This window comes from Pseudonaja textilis, chromosome Z, assembly GCF_049901715.1.
Source record: "Pseudonaja textilis isolate UNSWEBS1 chromosome Z, rPseTex1.2, whole genome shotgun sequence".
Lineage (NCBI taxonomy): Eukaryota > Metazoa > Chordata > Lepidosauria > Squamata > Elapidae > Pseudonaja > Pseudonaja textilis.
In genome coordinates, this window is record NC_142008.1 from 23832496 (window position 1) to 23856283 (window position 23788).

General features: G+C 42.0%; 1 protein-coding gene and 1 long non-coding RNA gene across 4 annotated transcripts in view; both read right to left on the reverse strand.

Moving 5' to 3' along the window:
* Positions 1-14849: 14849 nt before the first annotated feature.
* LOC148123942 (uncharacterized) lies at positions 14850-16718 on the reverse strand. The gene is made up of 2 exons (XR_015740413.1): positions 16574-16718; positions 14850-16540 (listed from the first exon to the last, which is right to left on the reverse strand). It is a non-coding gene; the product is annotated as an uncharacterized LOC148123942 (long non-coding RNA).
* Positions 16719-16752: 34 nt separating this feature from the next.
* The window catches only part of ST8SIA6 (ST8 alpha-N-acetyl-neuraminide alpha-2,8-sialyltransferase 6), a 59432-nt gene continuing 52396 nt past the window's right edge, over positions 16753-23788 (reverse strand). For 2 of the 3 annotated variants that reach the window (XM_087918217.1, XM_087918215.1), the window contains 3 exons: positions 21952-22061; positions 20682-20774; positions 16753-20073 (listed from right to left, as the gene is read on the reverse strand). In XM_087918217.1, coding sequence (XP_087774343.1) covers positions 19605-20073; positions 20682-20774; positions 21952-22061 — 672 coding nt within the window. In that variant the 3' untranslated portion in view covers positions 16753-19604. The remainder of the gene's footprint in view (positions 20074-20681; positions 20775-21951; positions 22062-23788) is intronic. The other variant, XM_087918216.1, reaches the window with a different exon arrangement.

Consider the following 23788-nt stretch of genomic DNA (forward strand, 5'->3'; position numbering starts at 1 on the left):
TATTTGGAAATGAAATTAGTGAGATGTTTTTATTATTTATTATTAATTATTTATTAAAAATTATTTATTTTTATCACGGTTTTTTATCAGTTTTTATCACAGTTTATTTTCCGGCCAAATTTTGCGGGGGAGTGGGGGAGAAAGCTGCCCGCCTCACGCCTACCTCTCCTCCTGCAAATGGCCTGGCTGGATGAGGCAGGACTGGAAGGCAGAAGCTGCAGCAGTGGCGGCGGGGCAGAAGCCTTCCCCGTCACCGCCGCCGCTTCTGCCCCGCCACCACTGCTGCTTCTGCCCCCACCGCCGCTTCTGCCCCCGCCACCGCTGCTGCTTCTGCCCTTCGCCGCCGCTTCTGCCCCACCGCCGCTTCTTCCCCGCTGCCGCTGCTTCTTCCCCACCACCGCTGCTGCTTCTGCCCCTGCCGCGCTTCTGCCCCACCACCACCCCGCCCGCCACCGCTTCTTCCCCGCCCCCACCGCGCTTCTTCGCCGCCAGGGGCAGCGGTGAGTGGGGGCAACAGCAGCAGCGGGGCAGGCAGCAAGCAGCGGCGGGGGCAGAAGCAGCGGCGGGGCAGCAGCAGCAGCGGTGGCAGGGGAAGAAGTGGTGGCGGTGGTGGGAAGAAGCAGCGGCAGCGGGGGAAGAAGCGGCGGCGGCGAGGGACAGCAGCGGCAGCGGCGGCAGCGGCAGCGGCGGGGGAAGAAGCGGCGGCGGCGGGGACAGCAGCGGCAGCGGCGGCGGCAGCGGCGGGGACAGCAGCGGCAGCGGCGGCGGCAGCGGCGGCGGCAGCGGCGGCGGCGGTGCCGGTGGCGGCAACATCAGGAGGTGGCGCTCTGGCGGCACCCGCCTTTTCTCTTGCTGCTTGGCCTGGCACTCGCCTTGCCCCGCCTCACGCCTGCCTCTCCTCCTCCTCCTCGCTGGCTCTGGCACGAAGGTTGGGGTGGGCACTGGGCCGCATTACGAGGTGACCTGGGCCGCATGCGGCTCATGGGCCACGGGTTGGACAAGCCTACTAAACCATGGGTTCTTCATACTTTGTTGGCTATACTAGGGGAGATATTGTTTTTTTTTCTCCAGTGGAACCGGTCTATCAGGGCTGCCCAACTAACCTGGTCTGCCCAATTAAGGGAGGGAGCGTACTGCTTCCATTTTCACCTTTCAATCCCAATCCAGGGGCCTTCACAGGCAGTCGCTTTCGCGACAAACTATTTTTGTGTTAAATTTATGTTTTACCGACAAAGAAATAAAGGGAGACTATTCTGCCATGAAAACGACTGCCAATGAAGGCCCCTGGATTGGAGCTGAAAGGCGAAAATGGAAGCAGTACGCTCCCTCCCTTAATTGGGTAGATCAGGTTGTCCTGATAGACCTGTCCCACTGGAGAAAAGATGCTTCCTTTTATAAGTTATACTACTGCAATACTATAATGGTGCTGGCATGTCACTTTGGTGTCCTGAGAAATGAAGAAAAGCAATAAGTTTTTGATTAGGAGAAACAGATGCCTTTAGAAGTATTTTTTGTGGACAAAATATAATTAATATGATAATCACAATAACAATAGCATTTAGACTTATACACCACTTCATAGTGCTTTACAGCCCCCTCTAAGCAGTTTACAGAGTCAGCCTATTGCCCCCAACAATCTGAGTCTTCATTTTACCCACCTCGGAAGGATGGAAGGCTGAGTCAACCTTGAGCCTGGTGGGATTCGATCTGTCAAATTGTAGGCAGCTGGCTACAGAAGTAGCTTGTAGTACTGCACTCTAACCACTCCACCACAGAGGCTCAATATCATATTATATAATATCATATAATATAATATGATAATTATCCTAATGATTTATTCTGATGATGGAACTTTGCTATTGTTTCTTCAAATACTGTGTCAATGTAATGGATTAAGGATGTAAATAATGTAATCCACCACTAGATGTTGCTGTTACAAACATAAACCAAGACAGGCATGTTAACCAAGGATCAGGGGAAAGCATTTTATTTATTGTATTTGTTTAAGAGCTTTTCAAATAAATCCTCCTGGACAGTTCAATCAAAGTATTGTAATAACACCTTAATAAAGTTTCAGTAAAACCCTGAATAAATCAGTGCAGCATAACACCAAACAATAACTTGCCTGGATCAATGGTCCTAACAAATGGGGAAGCTGTTAATGGCACAGTTTTCATTGCTTTCAATGGATTTGTTCCAGATAAGTATCTTAGGATGCTCACATCCATGCCTGGGGAATGGTAAATGGCAGCCCAATTAGAAATGACCACTAGCTTTCTTAGAATGCAACTCTAAAATCAATCCCTTATGGCTAGGATTATCATAGGGTAAATTAGAAGATGCTTGTGCCAAGAAGGTAAGAGGTTTGGATAATCCAATTGATAACATTGCTGCAGAGGGAGCAATGAAAGGGAGGGAACTTAACCCTCCCTTTCTCTTTCTGAGGCAAAATTGCCCCAGCAACCTTGGAAAAGGTTTATGTAGGAAGTCCTGGAAAGAAGAAAGGAGAGAAGGAAGGAGAGAAGGAAGGATTGATTCAAAGCCAGCTGGAGGGTGGATGGATAACCACAGGAGTTCTATTTGCTTTTATAAAAGGTTTAAAATCAGTGGTGGGATTCTACCTGGTCATCCCGGTTCTATAGAAGTTATGATTCTGCATGGTTTGGAGAACTGGCAAATTGTGCCACTGGCTGGCCCTGCCCTGTCCCGCCCACTTACTCCTTAACTGGCATGCGTGCCATCCAACTTGCCTGTGTTGTGCCTTCGCCTAACTTTTGGTAAGTTGCTATTTTTTCCTCTCCCCCCCTCAACCATCAGCTGTTCTGACTATCAGCTGTGCCATGAGATTTAGATTAGCTTGAAAGCAGGAAATCGTTGGATTTCTTGCTTTCTAGCTAACCTAAAAGCAGAGCTGAACCTTCCTAGCTTCTATTTTTCAATGTGGATTCAGGTAGCAGATTGCAGAAAGATAGATCTCTGAGTGATTCTGTGATTCTGTGAGCAACTCAATCTGCCTGCCTGCTTTGTCTGATTTTGCTCTTTTTTTAATAAAAAATTCAATATTTACATAAATATTTACAATATTTACATACAAGCACACCCAGACAGTCACTTGACCACCAAGCCACACCCACAAATTAGGCTATGCCCACAGAACCAGTTGTTAAGAAATTTGAATCCCACCCTGTTTAAAACTCACTGTCAAAATGGCGGCCCACGGGCTGAATGCATCACATGCAGGCCATCCCCACCTCAGCTTCGTAAATGGGAAAAACGTCACAAAACATCATGTGATGGCAATGTGATGCCGCAAGTTTGACACCTATAGTTTAAAGATTTCCACTCTCCAGTTATAACTGACACAAGGGGGCGGTGGTCATCTCTGAATCTCAGCCAGGACAGCCTGTGTTGTCTGAGATTTTTTCCATCATCATGTAGCCAGTATGAAAATATGGACTGCAGTAACCTTCCTACCAAAGTGGTACCTCTATATCTACCAGTATTTGCATGCTTTTGAACTGCTAGATTGGCAGGAGTGGGTAATGAGAGCTCACTCCATCATGTGGTACTTGGACTATCGGCTTTCCAGGTGATAACCCAGCATCTTAACCCTGGGCCGTTGTGCCATGGTTCTATATATTTTTATAGAGGTCCTTAAAGGTCTTCAGTGAGGATGTGGTGGTTTTGTAAAAAAGAAGTTTGAGAATCATTGATTAATCCAAAACTTAGAGCAGGGGTGGCAAGACTTAAGACTTACGGACTTCAACTCTCAGAATTCCCCAACCAGAATTGATTCAAAGGAACAAGGCAGCTAATGCTGATATACCCAAAATAAAGGTCAACATTACTGGACATAAATAATTACCAATAAATATAAATACTTTCACTAGTATGGTTGTTATCCCTATACTACTAAACGGTGAATGTCTTGTCTCTAATTTTTGTTTTCTGGAGATAAAACATAATTTCTACTGCTATGGCTAACCTTTTTTTTAAAAAAAATGTTCTTTTAACTTCTTTTTGGAAATATTCAAAGTATAATTGTGCACTAAGTGGAACTAATTTAATGAACTTCCACCCTTCTGTTCCTATGATCTATAAATAATATTTAGTCTTGAGATAATGTTAACTGCAGTATTTCAAGAAATTCTTCAAAAAATTATTTAAGATACTTAGACAAGCGACACCTCTTTATTCGTTTGTACTTTAAATTGAAGGAATTACCTTATACATAATCATGCCATTATATATTTTTTGAAGTCTTTACACCACAGATGGCTTCCTTTTCTGTCCTTCCAATTACCATTTTATTGCCTCCTAGTGAATTACCCATGAATATTCAATTTTCCTTTTTTATGGATTATTTTAAATTACCAGGCAGAAATACTTCGTATGTCATATTACATTTGGAGCAATAAGCTTATTGACCATGGTTACTTTAATTACCCTCAAGGTATCCTTCCAATAACATTTTTTTAACTGGCTGTTTCTCAACACTTTTTTGATACCTTTCTTATTTATTTAGTTATTTGTTTGCCATCCAACTCATCACAAGATGACTCTGGGTAGCTTACAACATTAAAAGCAATAAAACCATAAAAGATAAATATTTCTAATAACTAATATTTCCCCATGCCTGGCCTGAAAAGAATTTCATAAAGGATGTATCTTTCTAAGAGACATAAAAATTACACTTGGGCTCGATGCTTTCTGGGTTGTTTTTAATACAAGAGAGACTTCTACATGCTTTTAAAGAATTGGCATTGACAAAATAAAATAAATTGGCATTCCAAGCAATGACTGGAACAAGATACCAAAAGTGTGAAGAAGAAGGAAATATTCCAAATAAAGAAAAGTATGAAGAAATGAAGAAGCTGATTTGTTACTCCAACTGAAACCTTCCTTAACCATATCTACCAGATATTCTACTTATGGATGATGCAACAATGGACTATGTGAGACAAAAGTTCCCTAGTGTTATAACACTAATTCCAGAGGTGGTATTCACCAGGTTCTGACCAGTTCTGGAGAACCAGTAGCGGAAATTTTGAGTAGTTCGAAGAACTGGCAAATATCACCTTTGACTGGTGATTTTACAGTATCCTTCCCCTGCCACGCCCACCAAGCCACTCCCACAGAACCGGTAGTAAAAAAAATTTAAGCCCACCACTGACTAATTTTCTAATTTTCTTTATGGTGGGGATGAATGTGGGGGAGGCAGGATTTTCTTTTAGTGCAATGTTTTGTTGGTTAGGAATTTGAGGAGTTGAGTCTATCAGTTGCCAGGGTTGAAAAACACTGATTTAATGTATTCCCTAATGTAATTCCGACACACTTGGTAATATAAATGGTAATGTAATTCCCACACGCTTATGCATAATGTATGTATAAAATCCTGACATCTTCCTCTTGGAAAAGGGCTTCTGGAGATTGTGTTGTATTCATACCATAGTGGTTTGTCATAAGCAAAACATGACCTTTCCTCCCACTGAAACAGACATTAATTCTGCAGCTGCAGTCTGAAATGTGTCACAAGGCCCAATCATGTAAAATTGTGTGAGGTAGGGTTGCCATAGCAAAAAATTTTTTTTTGGAAAGTTGTACTAAAGAAGGGCATTTCACAACATTGAAGGAGCACAAGCCCTTTGCTCAGCATAGCACTAACACCGCACTTGCACTATGATATCATTATGGATAAGGAGTGTAACTTTTATTCATGCTCATACAATTAAAGGACTGATTTTTAAAATTAAATCAAGTGCTACTGCATTTCACCTCTCATTTAGCTTTTTAAATGTTCATTTCAGCTTTTTGTGGAACATTTTTCCCCCCAATGGTCTGTGGTTTTGTCTACCAAACATCCTTTGATGACAGGCTCAAGAATACCTTTCTCCAGAGGAGAAGTATTTATAAGTGAATATTGCATAAGGTGGGTTGAATCAGATGGCTAGCTATTGGCATTTGCAACAGGAAAAGTACTTTGCTTGTGATGCTTCTAGGCTCACATTCTGTATCAGTTCATGGTTTGTTAACAAGCCATAATGGGCTGTATTCATTCACAATAAAAGCTGGAAGAAAAACCAGAGATTGACTCCTTTTCTGATTTACACCACTTTAAATCAATATATATCTTGCATGCTTTTGGTTTAGTTGACCCAGCCAACTAATTATATTCCATAAGCCACAGATAATCAAAAAACGTTGCTCAATAAGTGTGAGTGAGGCCATTGCCTGATTAATTTTCATTTTATTTAGCAGTTTGATCCTTGGCCTACAGGTAGGGGTGGGATTCTACCAGTTTGCACCTATTCGCTAGAACTGGTTGTTAACATCTAAGCAGTTTGGAGAACCAGTTGTTAGAAGAAATTACTGGCCTAATCCTGCAAGGAAGGCAGGAAGGAAACATTCTGGTGTTGCTTACAGAAACTGCCTCTCTGTTAACCCTTATTACATTCTTGGCAGGACTAGACTTCTTGCCTCAGGAACCTCTCTGGAATTCACCCCCCTTTGCTGGTACTTTGCTTGTGTGGACTGGCCATTCAAAGTTACAATGGCAATGAAAAAAGTGACTTATGACCATTTTTCACACTTACAATTGTTGCAGCATCCCCACAGTCATGAGAGGCCAGGCGAGGAGATGCGTCCCTCGATGTGAGTGATATTGAGTTGGCCACGCCCAGCTAATAACATGACCAAGCCACACCCACCAACTAAGCCATGGCCACAGAACCGGTTGTTAAAAAATTTGAATTCTACCCCTGGCTACATGTAGAGAGAAAAAAATTGATTTGAATTTCCAGACCAGGTGACCCAATTATTGCTTTCTAATCCTACTTTATCATATACAATTATTGTGTAGATTTACAAAAGAGCACACACACTGCTCCCACTCCCTTAAATAACTGTACATTAACAAACATTGATTCTGGAGCCAAGACTATGAAGCTTCCCCTCTTTTTTAGATTTCAGGTCACAACAAAGCTATCAGAAAGATGTTTCTTCTGCTTGCCTCTCAGTTGCGGGATTCAAACATTTTTACTACTGGTTCTAAGGGCGTGGTTTGGTGGCCATGGCATGGTGGCCATGGCAGGGGAAGGACACTGCAAAATCCGCGTTCCCTCCCTACCCCACCAACCTGCTTTCCAGTTCCGTTCTCCTGTCCAGGGCAACCAAAGAAGATCCAGCCGATCAGCTGGGACTGGGGAGGAAGAGAATAGATGGGGGCAGGGCCAGTCAGAAATGGTATTTGCTAGTTTTCCGAACTACTCAAAATTTCTACTCCCAGTTCTCCAGAACTGGTCAGAACCTGCTGAATATCACCTCTGCTGCCACTTATTCGATGTATGTTTTCATCTTTCCAATGCCACTGTTTCCCAGCAATTACTGCAAAAGCAAGGAAACCAATATTTTCAACTTCTGAATGTTTGGCTTGGTTTTTGAAAGTGAATGGCAAATTCCTTCAGGGAATCTTCCTAGTGCCCAAAAGATCTTCAGTCATCAAATTGCCTTCATCAAATAAACATTTCCAGTAATTGAAATTACACTGAAGTTCTTCTGTGATTTTTTTTTTAAATGCAATTTACCAAAGCCATAGACTATAGAGTCCTACCTTTACAGATAAATGCGGCACATTAATTTTCTAGCTTGCAGCTTACCTATTTTTTCTACATATAGGAAATAATCAAATTATTTTTTAGTAAGAGAAGCCAATTATGTTCTGCTTAGTTTGAACTGAGGGGAGATTTTGCTCTTCCTTGAAGGTATTTCTTATTTATTAATCAAATATATATAGCTGCTCATCTCACTGATGTGAGTATGGGAGGTACATAACAATAAATAAAGAAATCAACAAAGAATATAAAAACAGTGAATAAATATAAAAAACCCTGCTAATAAATATCTTTAAAAAAACCAATTCAATCAAAGCGGAGGGAGAGCATCTCCTTGTGAACTAACTTTCCCAAGAAGCAGTGGATTCAGAATGAAAAACATTTCTGAGGGGCAGTGTTATGTCTGTGGAACTGGTTGGAGTTCCCAACCAGGTCCGCTGTTTGAGCGGGAGCACCAGCAGCTCCCATTGGTTGGCTCCGTTTGACAGCCGGCTATATAAGCTGGCTGTCGGGCAGAGCCAGCCCGTTGTCGCCCGCTGGTCTGCGAGTTAGCTAGCAGACGTGACAACCCTTTATTCATTGCAATAAAGCCTGTTAGTTGTACGCTCTGGTCTCATGCCTCTTCCTTACCATCGCTCTACAACACTGGCGACGAGGATGGGATGGTCAAGGCTAACCAGACGCGTTATTTCAGAGAGCTGTAAGCCACAGAGAGAGAAACCAAGGGCGCTGTAGCCGCAGCGCCCGCGTCGCAAAGAGCGCGAAATTCAAACTGATACTGTTTGAGCTGATTCGCTGAAACGAGCCACAAGCACAGCATCCGAGGCCACCCATGCTCACCAAGAGCGCGATTTTCAAAAAGAGCTAGCAGCCCAGAGAGACAACCGCAGCGCGTTCTTTTAAGAGCGCAAATTCAAATAGCGATTTGAAGCAGACGAACCAGTTTCCCTTTCCACGATGAGCACGAATACAGCATTCCTCCATTCAAACCAAACGAGGAAACATGGGACTCCTACAAAAATCGATTCAGCCATTTTCTTGACGCCATCGGTCTAGCCGACGCTGCGGAGCATAGGAAGAAGTCCTATTTCCTGAGTTACTGCGGAGCCACTGTCTTCGACACGGCCACAGCATTAGTCGCGCCCCGCGCCATCAGAAGCGTCCCATGGGACGAGCTACAGGAAATACTTTCAAATCACTATTCGCCCAAACCGTCCCAAATAGCCAGGAGGTATGCCTTCAGAGTCAGGAAGCAAGCAGAGGGGGAGTCGATCAACGAATACATGGCCGCCCTGAGAACAGCCGCTTTGCAGTGCGGATTCAAAGAATATTTGGAGGACATGCTGCTGGATCAGATCGTCTGTGGGGTAAGAGATCTGAGACTCCAAAGGCGTTTACTGGCGAAAAAAGACTTGACTCTAGCCTTAGCCATGGAGGAAGCCCTGGCTACTGAGCTCTCGGCCCAGTCAGCAGCTGAAATTCAGGGAAATCAATCTAAACCCAGCACGCACACTGTCCATTCCAAAGAGGTAATCAGCGAAGATGACCCCACAGACACGTCTGACATTAACCGCCTAAATCATCAGAAGCCTTCACAGGTAGGAGTGGGGCAGAGAAGCAACTTCACCCCCAAACAACCTCCCATGTGCCTAACCTGTGGAGGCTCCCACCCTAGGGCATCCTGCAGGTTCAGAAACGCCATCTGCCTGAACTGCCAAAAGAAGGGTCACATCGCTAGAGTCTGCCAAGCAGGACGATCCTTACCTCAAAGACCTCCACCACCTTCTAACTCCCAAAGGCAAGTGGTAGACTGCTATACCTGCTACCACGCTAACCATACTTCCCTAACCCCTGATAAAATTAAAATTTCTGTTTTCCTAGAAGGTAAACCCTGCAGGATGGAGGTGGACATGGGATCCGCGCTCTCGATCATCTCCTGGGATACCCTGAAGAGGATCCAGCCCAGGCTGTCAAGGAAACAGCTACAAAGATGCCACCTGACGCTACGAGACTACCAGGGCAAGAACATTCCTGTCCTCAGGAAAGGCAAGTTCCTTGTTCAATTCCGAACCTTTAAAAGCCATCTGCCCCTAGTGGTTGTTAATGGTACCCTCCCTAGTCTATTGGGACTTGATTGGTTTCCTTCTCTCGGCCTTAGTGTAACCGGGATCCATGCTGTCTCAACTTCTGATGTAGATACACTATTTTCAGATTTTTCCGACGTATTTAGCAATGAGCTGGGTTGCTATTCGGGCACCCGCATATCATTTTCAGTAGACCCCAGGCAATCCCTCTTCGTTTAAAACCCGGAGGGTGCCTTTTGCCATCCGTCCGAAATTGGACGCAGAACTAGACAAACTACTTAAGCAAGGGGTGCTAGAACCCACTGATTTCGCTAAATGGGAGACCCCCATAGTCACCCCACTCAAGAAAGATGGCAGTTTGAGAATCTGCGCGGATTACAAAACCACGCTCAACTGCTATCTGCAGGTCAGCGCTTACCCTGTGCCCGTTATTCAGCATCTGTTACACACTTTCGAACCCGGCACCATTTTCGCTAAGTTAGACATGTCCCAGGCATACCAACAGTTCCCTGTCGATGAGCAGACAGCGGAGTTACAAACAATAGTCACGCACAGGGGGGCATTCAAATGTAAGCGCCTCCAATTCGGGGTCAGCGTAGCCCCAGGCATTTTCCAGTAACTCATGGAGAGGATTCTCCAGGGTCTCCCAGGAGTGGTTCCCTACTTCGATGACATCTTAGTCTCAGCCACAAACAGGCCCCAGCTCATTCAGAGAGTCAGGACAGTGCTAGAGAGGTTCAGGCAGCATGGCCTAAAACTCAAGAGGGAGAAGTGTGCCATCGCCACTAGGCAGGTGGACTTTCTGGGTTATAGAATAGACGCCTCTGGCATCCACCCCATTGAATCCAAGGTGAAGGCCATCCATGAGGCACCCACACCTACCAACAAGACTGAACTACAAGCTTTCCTGGGACTCTTGAATTTTTACGCCTCATTCCTCCCACACAAGGCATCTGTCGCTGAACCATTACATAGGCTACTAGATAAAGACTCACCCTGGCACTGGGGACCCAAGGAAGCCCATGCCTTCAAATCAGTCAAATCCTTACTCACATCAGAAGCGGTCCTAGTTCAATTCGATCAACGTCTTCCCCTGGTCCTGGCCGCTGACGCATCCCCTTTTGGCATTGGGGCTGTCCTGAGCCACAGACTCCCCAACGGTTCCGAGGCACCAATTGCCTTCTTTTCCTGGACTCTTTCTCCTACCGAGAGGAACTATAGCCAGATCGATAAAGAGGCCCTGGCCGCAGTGGCTGCAGTTAAGAAATTCCACGAGTTCTTGTTTGGCCACCACTTTGAGTTAGTGACTGATCACAAACCTCTTTTAGGACTTCTGTCTGGAGATAAGCAAACTCCGCAGGTACTTTCACCCAGAATGACCAGATGGACTTTGTTTCTGGCCGCCTACTCATTCAAGTTAGTGCATCGTCCTGGCAAGACCCTGAGCCACACCGATGCCCTTAGTCGCTGCCCCCTGCCAGTCCCAGTCGAAGACCCAGCGCCCATCCATGCTATTTTCGAGGTCAACGAACTCAAGCTTCCAGTGACAGCCGAGGACATCGCGGCGCACTCGAAAAAGGACAAAATCATCGCCCAGGTTATGGACTGGGTGGGAAGGGGGTGGCTGGAAACTCAATGTACAACTGATTTTGTCCCCTTTAAAACCCGCCAGCAGGAGCTGTCAAAATTACAAGGTTGCCTACTGCGGGGAACAAGAGTGGTCATCCCTGCATCCCTGCGAGTACCCATCCTGAAAGTGCTGCACGAGGGACATCCGGGCATCGTAAGAATGAAGGCCCTGGCCCGCAGCTACGTCTGGTGGCCTGGTATGGACGCTCAAATCGCCAACTGGGTAAGCTCTTGCCAACCTTGCCAACAAACCAGGGCCGCCCCTCCAGCTGCCACGCCCACCAGATGGGAGAGTGCTAATGCCCCCTGGTCCCGCCTGCACGTCGACCTGGCTGGGCCTGTGCATGGCAGGACCTTCTTGGTGGTCGTGGATTCATACTCCAAGTGGATTGATGTAGCCTTACTTCCCACAACCACCACCCAGGCAATAGTGAAAGCCCTAACTCGCTTATTTGTCACCCACGGGCTTCCAGACACCCTGGTTTCAGACAATGGCCCACAGTTCACATCATGTGAATTCGGCATGTACACTGCCAACTTGGGCATCAGGCACGTCCTTACAGCACCATTCCATCCCGCTAGCAACGGGATGGCAGAGAGAGCAGTTAGGTCAACCAAGGAGGCACTCGCCAGGTTTGGCCAGGCGGATTGGCACTCTAAGCTGTCTCGTTTCCTACTCAGCCAGCACACAACACCCTGCACTACCACCAACAAATCTCCTGCCGAACTTTTGATGGGGACACGGCTTAGAACCACCCTAGACACTATTGCCCAGACACCCCTCTAGGGTCCGATAGTCTGGTCAGAGACTTCGCCCCACAAGACCTGGTATACGCCAGGAACTACACGGGGGACCCGTTGTGGGTGCCGGGACAAATCGTGTCAGTCACCGGCCCCAGATCCTACCGGGTTCTCCTGGAGGATGGACGTTTGTGGCGGAGACACGTGGATCAACTCAGAAGGCGACGGACGGGCGCGACAGATACCAACCCGTGCCAACCTGCCAGTGCCAACGGCGCCTCACCCACGCCTGATGCAGATCTCCTGCGGAACCTGGTTTTCCCTGACGAGCGAGAGGGCTGGATGGAGAACCCGAGTCTACAACCGGAGTCACTGATCCAGCCACCGAGCGACCCAGCTGACCAGCAGGACCTCGAGACTCGGTCGGATCAACCAGAGCAGGAGGTTTCGCCAGCACCGCCGGACACCACACCAGGGCAAGCCCACGCACCAACGACCGCTGGGGCACGTCCCGAGAGCCAGGACTTGACACCGGCCGGCAGTTCACCCGACTTGCGACGCTCTGGTCGCCAGCGAAGACAACCCACATACCTACAAGACTATGCATGTTCCCAGCTGGGGGAAAGGAGTGTTATGTCTGTGGAACTGGTTGGAGTTCCCAACCAGGTCCGCTGTTTGAGCGGGAGCACCAGCAGCTCCCATTGGTTGGCTCCGTTTGACAGCCGGCTATATAAGCCGGCTGTCGGGCAGAGCCAGCCCGTTGTCGCCCGCTGGTCTGCGAGTTAGCTAGCAGACGCGACAACCCTTTATTCATTGACATAAAGCCTGTTAGTTGTACGCTCTGGTCTCATGCCTCCTCCTTACCATCGCTCTACAACAGGCAGGACATGCCCGACACAGGTTAACATCCTCCAATGTAGCAAATTGGTTGCCCTGCTCTGGGATCAGCTGAGCTATCACTGGACACTTAGCCATGATCTTCCTTCAATGAGCTGTCAGGTTTTGTGGAAGTGAGTGTCTTCCATGTATGAGCAATTAACGTTGTTGCAGAAATTGAAGCTGAAGTTGATATATAGGAAAATTGTTCTGGCCATTGGTGTGGAGATCTTTCTGTCCAGCCTCCAAATTCATGATACCCTACTAAGGAGACAGGGTTACATAATATAAAGAGATATTATCTAGTTCTCCATTGTTACGGAACTTACGTAATCAGAGCAGTCAGACAAAGTCTTCATTTATTGTACTTACAAGATCACAAGGCTTACAATAGAAAGGATAATTTGTATGTTCAGAAAAAAGTACACCTAAATAATTCCTAGACCTAGAAAAATAGTTAGGGTCTTAAGCCAAAGTGTCACTCTGTTGTATTGCATAAAACATGTCTGATTGTATTTGGTTCATAATCTGGTATAAAGTCATCATTTAGAAACCATAAAGACTCAATTCATATAGCACAATGAGTAAAAACCAAATAACCAGTTAAGTTCACTTCACAAATCCAACCAGTCTAGGGTCAATGTTATGCTTTAAAGTCTTGTGTTTGTGTGTATGTGTTTGTCCATTTTCCTATTTTACAATTCACTTTTTATGTGACTCATTTTTAGGGAAGGCAAGCCAGATATAAATTCTTATTTACAAAGAGGCAGAGGAGTAGAGCAAAAACAAATAAACAACCCCATTCTAATTTTGTGATTTATTGAAATAAACTTGACTACAGCCTCTTTCCTGTACGTGCAATATAATAGTTATTGTCATAGTTCACAATTAATTTATATAAATCAATACCTTAAGATTTGATAACAATAGTCAGAAGGTTAGATGGCTTTAAGAGATGGAAAGAGGACAACTTCTCATTTTCCAAGATTTGGTTATGTGTGCAAAGCATGTTAACAAAAGACCTAACAACCACTGCATACAGAAACCTTTTTGTTTCAGTAGAATGAGCTTTGGGGCCATCACTTAATTAAGCCATGCAAATGAGAATCTTCCAGCAGAGCTTAATCAGAGACATTGGTTATAAAAATACAGTACCAGTCTCTTGCCATGGTAAACAATTCATTTGCATGTCTTGATTCACGTCATACCTAAAGAGAATTTTCTCAAAAACAGTTGGTTTTGGTAACTTTTCAACATAAAAAAACAATTATAATAAATGAAACTTTCTCCCTAAATGGAGGCAATATAAAACATATCTTACCTTGTCTATTCTTCAATTAATTTGTTAAATGTAGGATTATGGTTATTTGACTTGTTTATAAGCAAATGAGAAAATATACTAACTGTCCCTGTTTCATTTTAATGGTGATCTTTCTAATTGTATGTTTCACCTGGGACATAAAATTTTCATGATCGTATGTGTAGAAAAACAAAACATACAATCTCAACTTAATCTTTATTTCAAACAAAAATATCTGAATCACATACACATTCAAAGAAACAATCTTAAGAAAACATGTTGAATGGTTGCAGTCTAGCTCTTTGGATGAATGCTTAGAGATGCATACATACACATGAAGCTGGGGAAGGCAGAAATTTCTGAAAAGCCACAGAGAATGTATGGAAGAACAAAATTATTTCACCAGCTTGCCTTCTGGCACATGGGTGTTTGGTTACTTGAACACTTATACACACCATGGTGCTTTTTTTTCTGATGGTACCTATACAATCTTCAAAATTCCATGTTCTCCAACAATCCTAAAATACTTGGGGATCCCTCATCTTAATATGAGTATGCATTCATAATGATCTGAATGTAGGCATAAAATGAATTGGTAGATGCAATAAATACCACAAAACTTTTTATTAGCAAATTTTCAAATAAAACCACAAAAATATTTTAGTTCACCAACCAATATATACTTTATATCTATAAAAGCAAACATCTTTGGCACTGAGATACTTCATTAAAACAAAGCATCAACAATGTCTTTTGGCTGATGACAAAATATTACCTAAAAACAATAAACCGATACAGAAAGGCAGCAGAGTACAATTCCCAATACATTGCACAAAAAATGAAGGTATTGATACAGAAATATAATCAGACACTTAGTAATAATTTCAAATAGACAACAATATTATAGTTGGACTGTACAGTATCAAGTGTTGTGACAAATTTACTGAAAAGAGACTAAAAGAAGAGGAAAATATTACGCAAGCATAAATAGTTTGGGATTCTATTTCCAATAGCTCAATCATTGTAGAAATTCAATAAACCAATAAATACTACAATGAAAAAGTATTTATTTAAAAGTTCTGGAGAAAACCATAAGCTATCTTTCAATAGACATAAAAACCAAAAGGACATTCCCTGGTTTTATAAGCTGAAGCCATATTGATTTGTTTAATGAATTTTCAAATATAGCGTGCTTTTAAGTCCAGTGCAAAATTCTAACATTGTGACAACACATATGTAGGAATTTCTCACACGGATCTTGTCAGCTACTGAGTTATGTGTCTCCACTTAGATTACATTTCTCTGAAATCAAGAATCAGGAATGGAGTATAACAACAGTGGCATGTGCTTCAGGACTTCAGTAAGGCATTTGATTAAGTAGACCACAACCTACTTCTTAGTAAAATAGAGCAATCTGAGACAGCATCACCACCAGATGGAATCGCATCTGGCTGACCAACCACACTCAATGTGTAGTCCTCAATAGAACTACATCTACATGGAAGGAAGTATTCGGTAGGATACCCAAGGTTCTGTCTTAGGTCCGGTACTCTTCAACATCTTCATAAATGATTTAGATGAGGGAATAAAAGGGAACTATTACAAATTCACAGACAGCACCAAGCTAGGGGTAATAGCCAACACTTTAGAAGTTCCAGAAAGAGTTTGATAGACTTGAACACTGGACCCTATCTAACAAAATGCAACACAGTGGTGAGAAAAGTAACATTTTATGCTTAGGAAAGAAAAATCAAATGCAGTTATAGAAAAGATAATATCTGGCTTAATGGTAGTAACTGTGAGTGGGGTCTAGGAATCCTGCATCAAAAGAGAAACAGTCTATTCAAAACACATACAATATTAGTGCTGCTATATCCTGTCTTGGTGAGACTACATGTGGAATACTGCATTCAGTTCTGGTCACCATGACATTAAAAAAGTTGTTCAGCCTCTAGAAAAAGTGCAGAACGAAGTTACGAGTAGAGGTCTGAAGTCTAAAACGTAAAGTGAATAGCTGCAGCAACTGAGTATGTCTAATGGGACTAATCCTCTCTCCATTAGATTATCTAATGGAGGGAGGATTAGTCCCATTTTCAGAAAGAAGGAGTCAACCTGTTCTCCAAAGCATCTAAGGGCAAGACAAGAAATAATGGATGGAAACTTGTCAAGGAGAGATCCACCTAAAACTAAGGAAAATTTTGCTGAAAATTGAAAACAATTTTCCCTTAGAAATTGTGTGGGCTCCACTATTGGAGGTTTTTAAGAAATTAGACAGCCATTTGTCTGGAATGATATGGGCTCTCCTGCTTCAGCATGGGCTTGGACTAGAGGACTTCCAAGGTCCCTTCCAATTCTGTTATTCTGTATTCTGATAGTGCAGAGGTGGGCAACTATGGCCCCTTTATGACTTGTGGACTTCAACTCCCAAAATTCCTGAGCTAGCATGGCTTGCTCAGGAATTCTGGGAGTTGAAGTCCATAATTCATAAAAGGGCCATAGTTGCCCACCCTGTGATAGTGGTACCAATTGAGAACATATGTAAAAGGCAGCTGGATCTATGTAGTTTCTACATTTCTGCTGACTATGGAAAATCTGAGAGAGATTTAATTATCAAAACTAGATATGATTTTCACATATAGATTGACCCTGACAGAATTCCTTGAGCTTTGTAACCAGAATTTCAGTTTCTGAAAGTGCCTATGCTCAGTGGAATATTTGTTCTGACTTTCATCTCTGGAGAAAGTAATTCAGAAAGTTATTTATTTCTCCAATTTTTATAGACAAGTGCCTCATTTGGTTAATGGAATGCCATCAATGGTCTGAAAATGTTGCCCAAGAGGCAAATCCTATTTTTTATTGGAATGCATGATATAATTTGTTCTCCTTTGTTTCATGTTGTTAAAAAAAGAAAATTTAATCAAGACTTGTTAATAATTTAATTCTAATAGTATTTTAATGAAACGCATATTAAGAATTAAATATCAGAGTCCAGATGATTATCTGTAAAACATGCATGAATTAGAAATAGATTATCTGCCCATACAAGAAAAGTATTATGGGTGTGGAAAGCACATTGGCACTAGTTCCCTGCAAAACATTTTTTTTTCTTTTTCACATTATTCTGACCTCATGAATTCCATTCTTTAGTGTTACACTTATAAAGTATACTTTCATCTTTTTTTATTTTATCAATATACAGGAATATGTAATTTTTGATATTATGACTGGAGAATGAAATGGAGTTTAATTCTTGGAGTATTTGATTGTATAAGGCATGCTGGAATATTTTTTTAAAATCTCTTGCCTGCTCTCAATTACTATTAAGTATAACAGAAGATTCTGTAGAGGAGATGAACAAGACAAATATGCAGAAGATTCAGTACATGTTACCTGCACACTGGTGTGAAGAGATTGCAGAGGGTTTCACTTTTTGGCAATTTAATATTTCATAGAAATAAGTTGGATAATACATTGAGTTTCCACAAGTAACAAAAACAAAAAAGCAATGGCACAAGGCAGAGGAAGGCTTACATTCAAACATAGTCCATGTATAACTCTTTGCACATTGGAAAAGGTTCAGTAATATTTCAAGATCTTAGACAGACAGTGCTCTATCATTTTAGGTTGTATTAAGAAAACAATAAATACATTTATAAGAATAACAACTAAGCATGCAAAGCTACATAAACACCACTTTCATCCTGAGATTGTGTCTTCTAGTGAATATTCTGAGCTTTGAAAATGTAATCTATGTAAAAAGGTAGATTACAACCATTTATAATGGCACACATTTACTTTTATTTGTATCGCCATACTTAAGTACAAAATGTTTTGTAGGTTATACTTGGAAAAATTAATCATTGATCAAGTCCAACAACAGATTGCAGTACATCTCTGTGTCATGACATTTTACCTTGGGATTCAATAAAGAGAAGGAGGCTGAATATCGATGGAGAAATAATTGTCCAGTGAAAGATAGGGTATCTTAAAATCTCCTTACATATAAAATAAATATAAAAAGTTCAGATCTCCTCCTTGAGAATATCATCAAACATTATTTTCTCTGGAAAACTCAATAAAAAATTATACAGCTTCTCTTTTAGGCTAAAGGTTAATGATTTAAAAAATGCAGAACATCATTCATTCTAAGCCAGCATTTCCCCTAGTATCAAATCTGTGTTTAGAAGTTCATACATAAGCCCATACATTATTGTTTTTTAAAATATCTTTGCATACATCATGAATGTTTTTAGATATATTATTTTGGATATTTTTAATTTACGTTCTTGCTGATCTTTGTAGGGAACAAAGTTTGCATTGAATAGAATGATTTTTATCTAGCAAGACTCCATTTATTTCTCTCCCACGTTCCTTCTACAAGGAGGTATCATGTTCACATGGCACATGGCAAAATTAAAATTATAATTTTAGTTAAGGATATGCCCAGAAAAATTCACAGGTAATAACAGTCAGAGGCACTCTAAAGTGGCAAGTCAATTAACATTTCTGGAGCAGTTAAAAGCTTCAGGTTTATGGATGTACAATGATCACGTGGTGGCCCTATTTAACCCTAGGCAGGAGTAAGATCTATTTTTCCCTGGTTTTCAGATGGCATTAAAAATCGTAAAGCCGTATTAAAATATTTAGGCTTCTTTTACAACTTTTATGCATCTCTATCTCCAACTAACAACAAACTATGTAGTAATCTCAATTGTAGAGGTCTGGTTTTGAAGATAGTATGTGATTATGGGTTACAGATTTTCCTTCCCAGTTATAAGACATGAAGCCATTGCTGCTTAATTAATTACTATATACTCAAATAAAATAAAGAATTCTTAGTGCTCTGCAAGCCTGGTTATTTGCATGCAAACATTTCATTACCTGCCTAGATAATATCATCAATGTAAGTCACCGATTATTTTATTTAGTTGGCTAATGAAATATCTACAAGAAAACAACCAGATTCAGAGGGCACCAAGGACTTTCCAGTTCAACCCTGAGCTATACATATTCTCTTTTATTGAAAGTAAAAATGGCAAATCTTTGATCCTAATGCTCCCTCTGGTTCTCACCATAATTCTGTGCAGGTGTCCTCATTCAAAAGCCCTTTATAGACAATAATTTTAGAAAATGTCAAGTGGATAAAATAGAATCAGAGAAGGGACTTCTATAAACAAATGGATTGTCACAAAGAAAAAAAAAAGAGTTTCAGAAAGACAGAGAGAAAAGAGGTTTTACAACCCAGTTTGAGCTCCAGCATCCAACACTTCTGGCATCACCTATCATCTACTCTTCTCCCCTCTACCAGAATAGGAATGTATGGCCTTCACAGAAGTGTCCTCCATTCTGAAACAAAAACATGGACTACTCTGTCAAACATTTGCCAAATTGCAACTTGAGGATACCTCTTCCATGGAGCTGGAGAATCTGGTTATACTCTTTAGGCATGGCATGGAAACCTGGCTTTGGAAGTTGGTTGTCATAGTAGTGATGACTTATGGGGATACCTGCTATGCTTTTGGAGAAAGGCCAAAAACCATACAGCTTCACATTCTCACAGAGTTCCACTGCTACACTGGTGATCATGAAGCCAGAAGACAGTCGGTAGGCTTTGACACCCTTAGTTCTCCAGAACTGGGCAAGACTTTTGAGATACCTTGGATAGAAAAATATGGCCTTCTGTTTTGCGCTGAACTCTCTCAGGGTGTGATGTACTTTGAAAGATGCTGCTGTGTTGCTTCTAAAGGAAAAAGCGGGTAGCAAGAGGAAAGCTTCTCCATAACTTGCAATGTTTTCCAGGAAGGTGGCCTTCCGATCATTCAGTTTGTTATATCTGGTCATAAGAGCAAAGATACTGGATGTGGATATGTGCTAAAAATGTAGGGCATATTCCTTAAGTAGCAGTAGTTTAACTTTAGACAGGCAGACAGAATGAGCTTACAGTTTATTAAAATTTACAAGTATTTAGTTTGTACACAAAGTGAGCTGTTTTTTAAAAAAATAACTATGCAGATTTTGTTTCATGGAAAATCTATTCCTCCCTTTCCTTTTGATTCTTTGCCATATGTTCAGTCAATGCATAATATAAAAGTAGCTACAGCACTGAAGCAAAACCTTAAGGGGCACTGAGAGACAAGAAAGCCTATTGGCACTTTTTAGATAATGGTTTTCATTATTCCAATGCTTTCTTGATCTCAAAGCAATGGAGAAATTTGTGGAAGCAGAAACTATAGGGCTCCACGGCTGCATTATTTTTTCAAAGGATGGAAAGGATAAGGATCTCTCTTTGCATTAGCCTGCCTTTTAAGAAGGAATTTGAGACATTAATGAAGCCAATAGAACTGAGAAGCCATGATGGTGTGGATAACACACCAATGAGTTTCTGGATGTTTAGCCTAATAATTAAACATAGATTGCAAATCATACTACAGGTATACTCACTTCTGAGCTATAATGCTTGGGTTAACAGTTACAAGGTTTGTCTTATTGCCAACATCTTGACTGACATTTCCGCTGGTTGGGGGAAGATTACACCTGTAATTTTACAAAAGGTGTTTAGATTCCACTCCTATTCCCCTATTGTAATAGTCAGATTTCTCTCAAGTATTAAAAGATACATTAATTTTACCAAATCAGGCTCTATCTAACCTCTAGCCAGCTGAATTCTGAGAATTGTAGTTTTATTACTTTTATAGCCTTGTCACTGTATCTGAAAGATTGGATTTCTAAGGCTTTTTCCAAATATGTCTTTAAGAAATAATGGAACCTATGTTTTGGCATAAATATATGCTGAAATGTATCATATACATAATATCTGAAGCTCAAAATTAGGAATCATAACTAACTTACAGCGTTCCTTCTTTACAATGGGAGGATATTTATCTAATTATGTGGATGGATTTGTGATACAAATTTATGTATCTTTTAGTTTAGTAGACACAAATTTATGTAACTACAAAAAATATGTAACAGCCTTTCCATCTTGTCAGCCTTTCAAAAGGAGAATAGATGGATCAGAGGTAACTCTTCAGATGTGAGGTTGGTCTTAAGTCCAGTTACATTTGCAACAAGCTACAATAGAAGTACTTCAATAGATCATTTGGGGAAAGAAAACTGGTGAGGTGGAAGTACCGTGCATTTATTTGATTCAGGTTGTCTTCATTTCAATAGAAAACCTCAGAACTAAGCTCACCTCAACATATGTATGGATCTGATACAGCTGATTTCATTACAGAGCAATAAAAAACCATACAGGCAAACATAGCAAATATAACTTAACCCTTTGCTTGCTATCCCTACTTAGAACTGACCATACTGTACTTGAATATCTAAATTCCGGCACAATCAGCTGGTATTGAAAGGTGGGTATAAACAATGTTATATTTGCAGTTAATGATCTTTACATTCTTCTACATCAGGGGTGTCAAACTCGCATCATCATGCTGCCATCACATGACATATCACAACCTTTTCTCCTTCATAAACTGGGGGTGGACCGTGGCCAGCGTCATACATCTGGAGGGCCATGAGTTTGACATCCCTGTTCTACAACATGTGCCTTCGTCTTCTAGGCTTCTGTTAGGCTATAACTCCGGTCATCCATAGCCAATATCACCACATTGGGAAAGGCTGGTTGACTCTCTTTCTTATTAATGCAATGATTCTCTTTTGTATTAATGCAATGAGTGGATTATCATACTTAAAATCTCACCTGAACACAAAGTCAGATTTATCTATTTCAGCTCCACAATTGGAACTCTTAAGATTTCCTCCATTTCCAACAACTGCACAATGCTTGAAAGGAAAATCCAGAGGCTGAAACTGAAAACAAGAGACAGTGACAGAGTTGTCAGAGTTTAAAACAGGATGAGCATCCATTTCTTTTAATAAAGTACTTACTGAATGATTGCTAGTAAGTATAAGTCTCCTATCCTTAAACTCCCAGTGTTTTCCAGGGACCAAACAATAATTCGGGATACACACATTTCATTAAGCCAATTTTCATTTAATCATGGTTTGTTGAAATGCTGCTGTGCAAAACCATAAACATGGTCTACAACAGTGGTTCCCCAACTTTTTCAGTCCACCCACCCTTGGTGCTACAAACTCATCCTCGGTGACCCCCACCCAAGGGTGGGATTCAAATTTCTGTAGGTGTGGCCTAATTTGAGGGTGTGGCTTGCTGGTCACGTGACTGGGTGGGCATGGCTTGCTGGCTGGGCATGGCTTGCTGGTCACACGACAGGATAGGTGTGATCTGGTGGTGATGTGACTGGGTGGGTGTGGCCAGGTGACTGGCAAACCAAATATACGTGGTCCTCACTTAATGGCTGGTTGCTTAGCAAATGTTCTAATTTATGACTGGCCTCCCCAGAGATACTTGATCTGTTTTTGGAGTTTTGACAGCCATGCACACACACACACACACATTCCCTTCTAACCCTGCTGGAGCAGGTCATTGCACTAGAATCAGCAAAGCATCTCTGATTAGATTCTAGCAGAGAATAAAATCTAATCAGAGATGCTTTGCCAATTCTTGTTGTTTTATTTGTATTTCTTTATTTTATGTTGCTGAACTGCATTGACGCATATCCTTTCTTGTGCACAACCCAGAAGCTTTTGTGATTCTTTGCAGCAAAAATTACCGACCTCTGGCTTTGCTCTACTTTTCAAACATGCCGACACTGCCGCGTTCTAGGTGCCGGCCCCACAGGTCCACCCCATTGAGCCCACTGGATTGGAGGGACCTGCCCAAGCAAGTCAAGTCAATGGGGTGAGCCTGAAAGAGGGAAAGAGAGAGAAAGAAAAGAGAGAGAGACAGAGAAAGAAGGAAGAAAAGAAAGAGAAAAGGGAAAGAAAGAAAAAGGGACAAAGAAAGAGGAGGGGATGGAAGGAAGGGACAGAAAGAAAAAGAAATAAAGGAGGGAGGAGAAAGATAATGAGATATCTTTTCTAGTCCAATCACCTGCTCCAACAGGATTAGAAGGGAGTGTGTGTGTGTGTGTGTGTGTGTGTGTGTGTGTGTGTGTGTGTGTTCTCCTTATAATTTACCAGTACATTTTGGTTTTGCCTTCTTCAGAATTGGCACTGTAATTAATACATTGGGGAAAAGTAATTTTTAGAATGGAGATCTGGTCCAATGGATCCTGTTTAAAGCCTCAACAAAATGTGAGAGCTTCCTGATAGCCTTGACCATGTTTTGTCCACAAAACCTTTAATAGAAGCCAAAGATGTTTCAATGTGCTGGCAAAAATGTTTCAATGTGGAAAAAGGCCTCAGTCTAGACTAGGCCTCATTCAATCTGATGCATCAGTTCTCTCTCTTTCTCTCTCTCTCTCTCTCCCTCCCTCCCTCCCTCCCTCCCTCTCTCTCTCTCTCTCCCCTCCCTTCCTCCCAGACTGGCTTTGCTCTACTTTCCCAATGTGACTGCAGGGCCTCAAACATGGATGGATGGATGGATGGATAGAGAGAGAGAGAGACAGACAGACAGACAGAGACAGGTAGGTAAGTAGGTAGATAGATTGGTAGATAGATAGGTAAATAGGAAG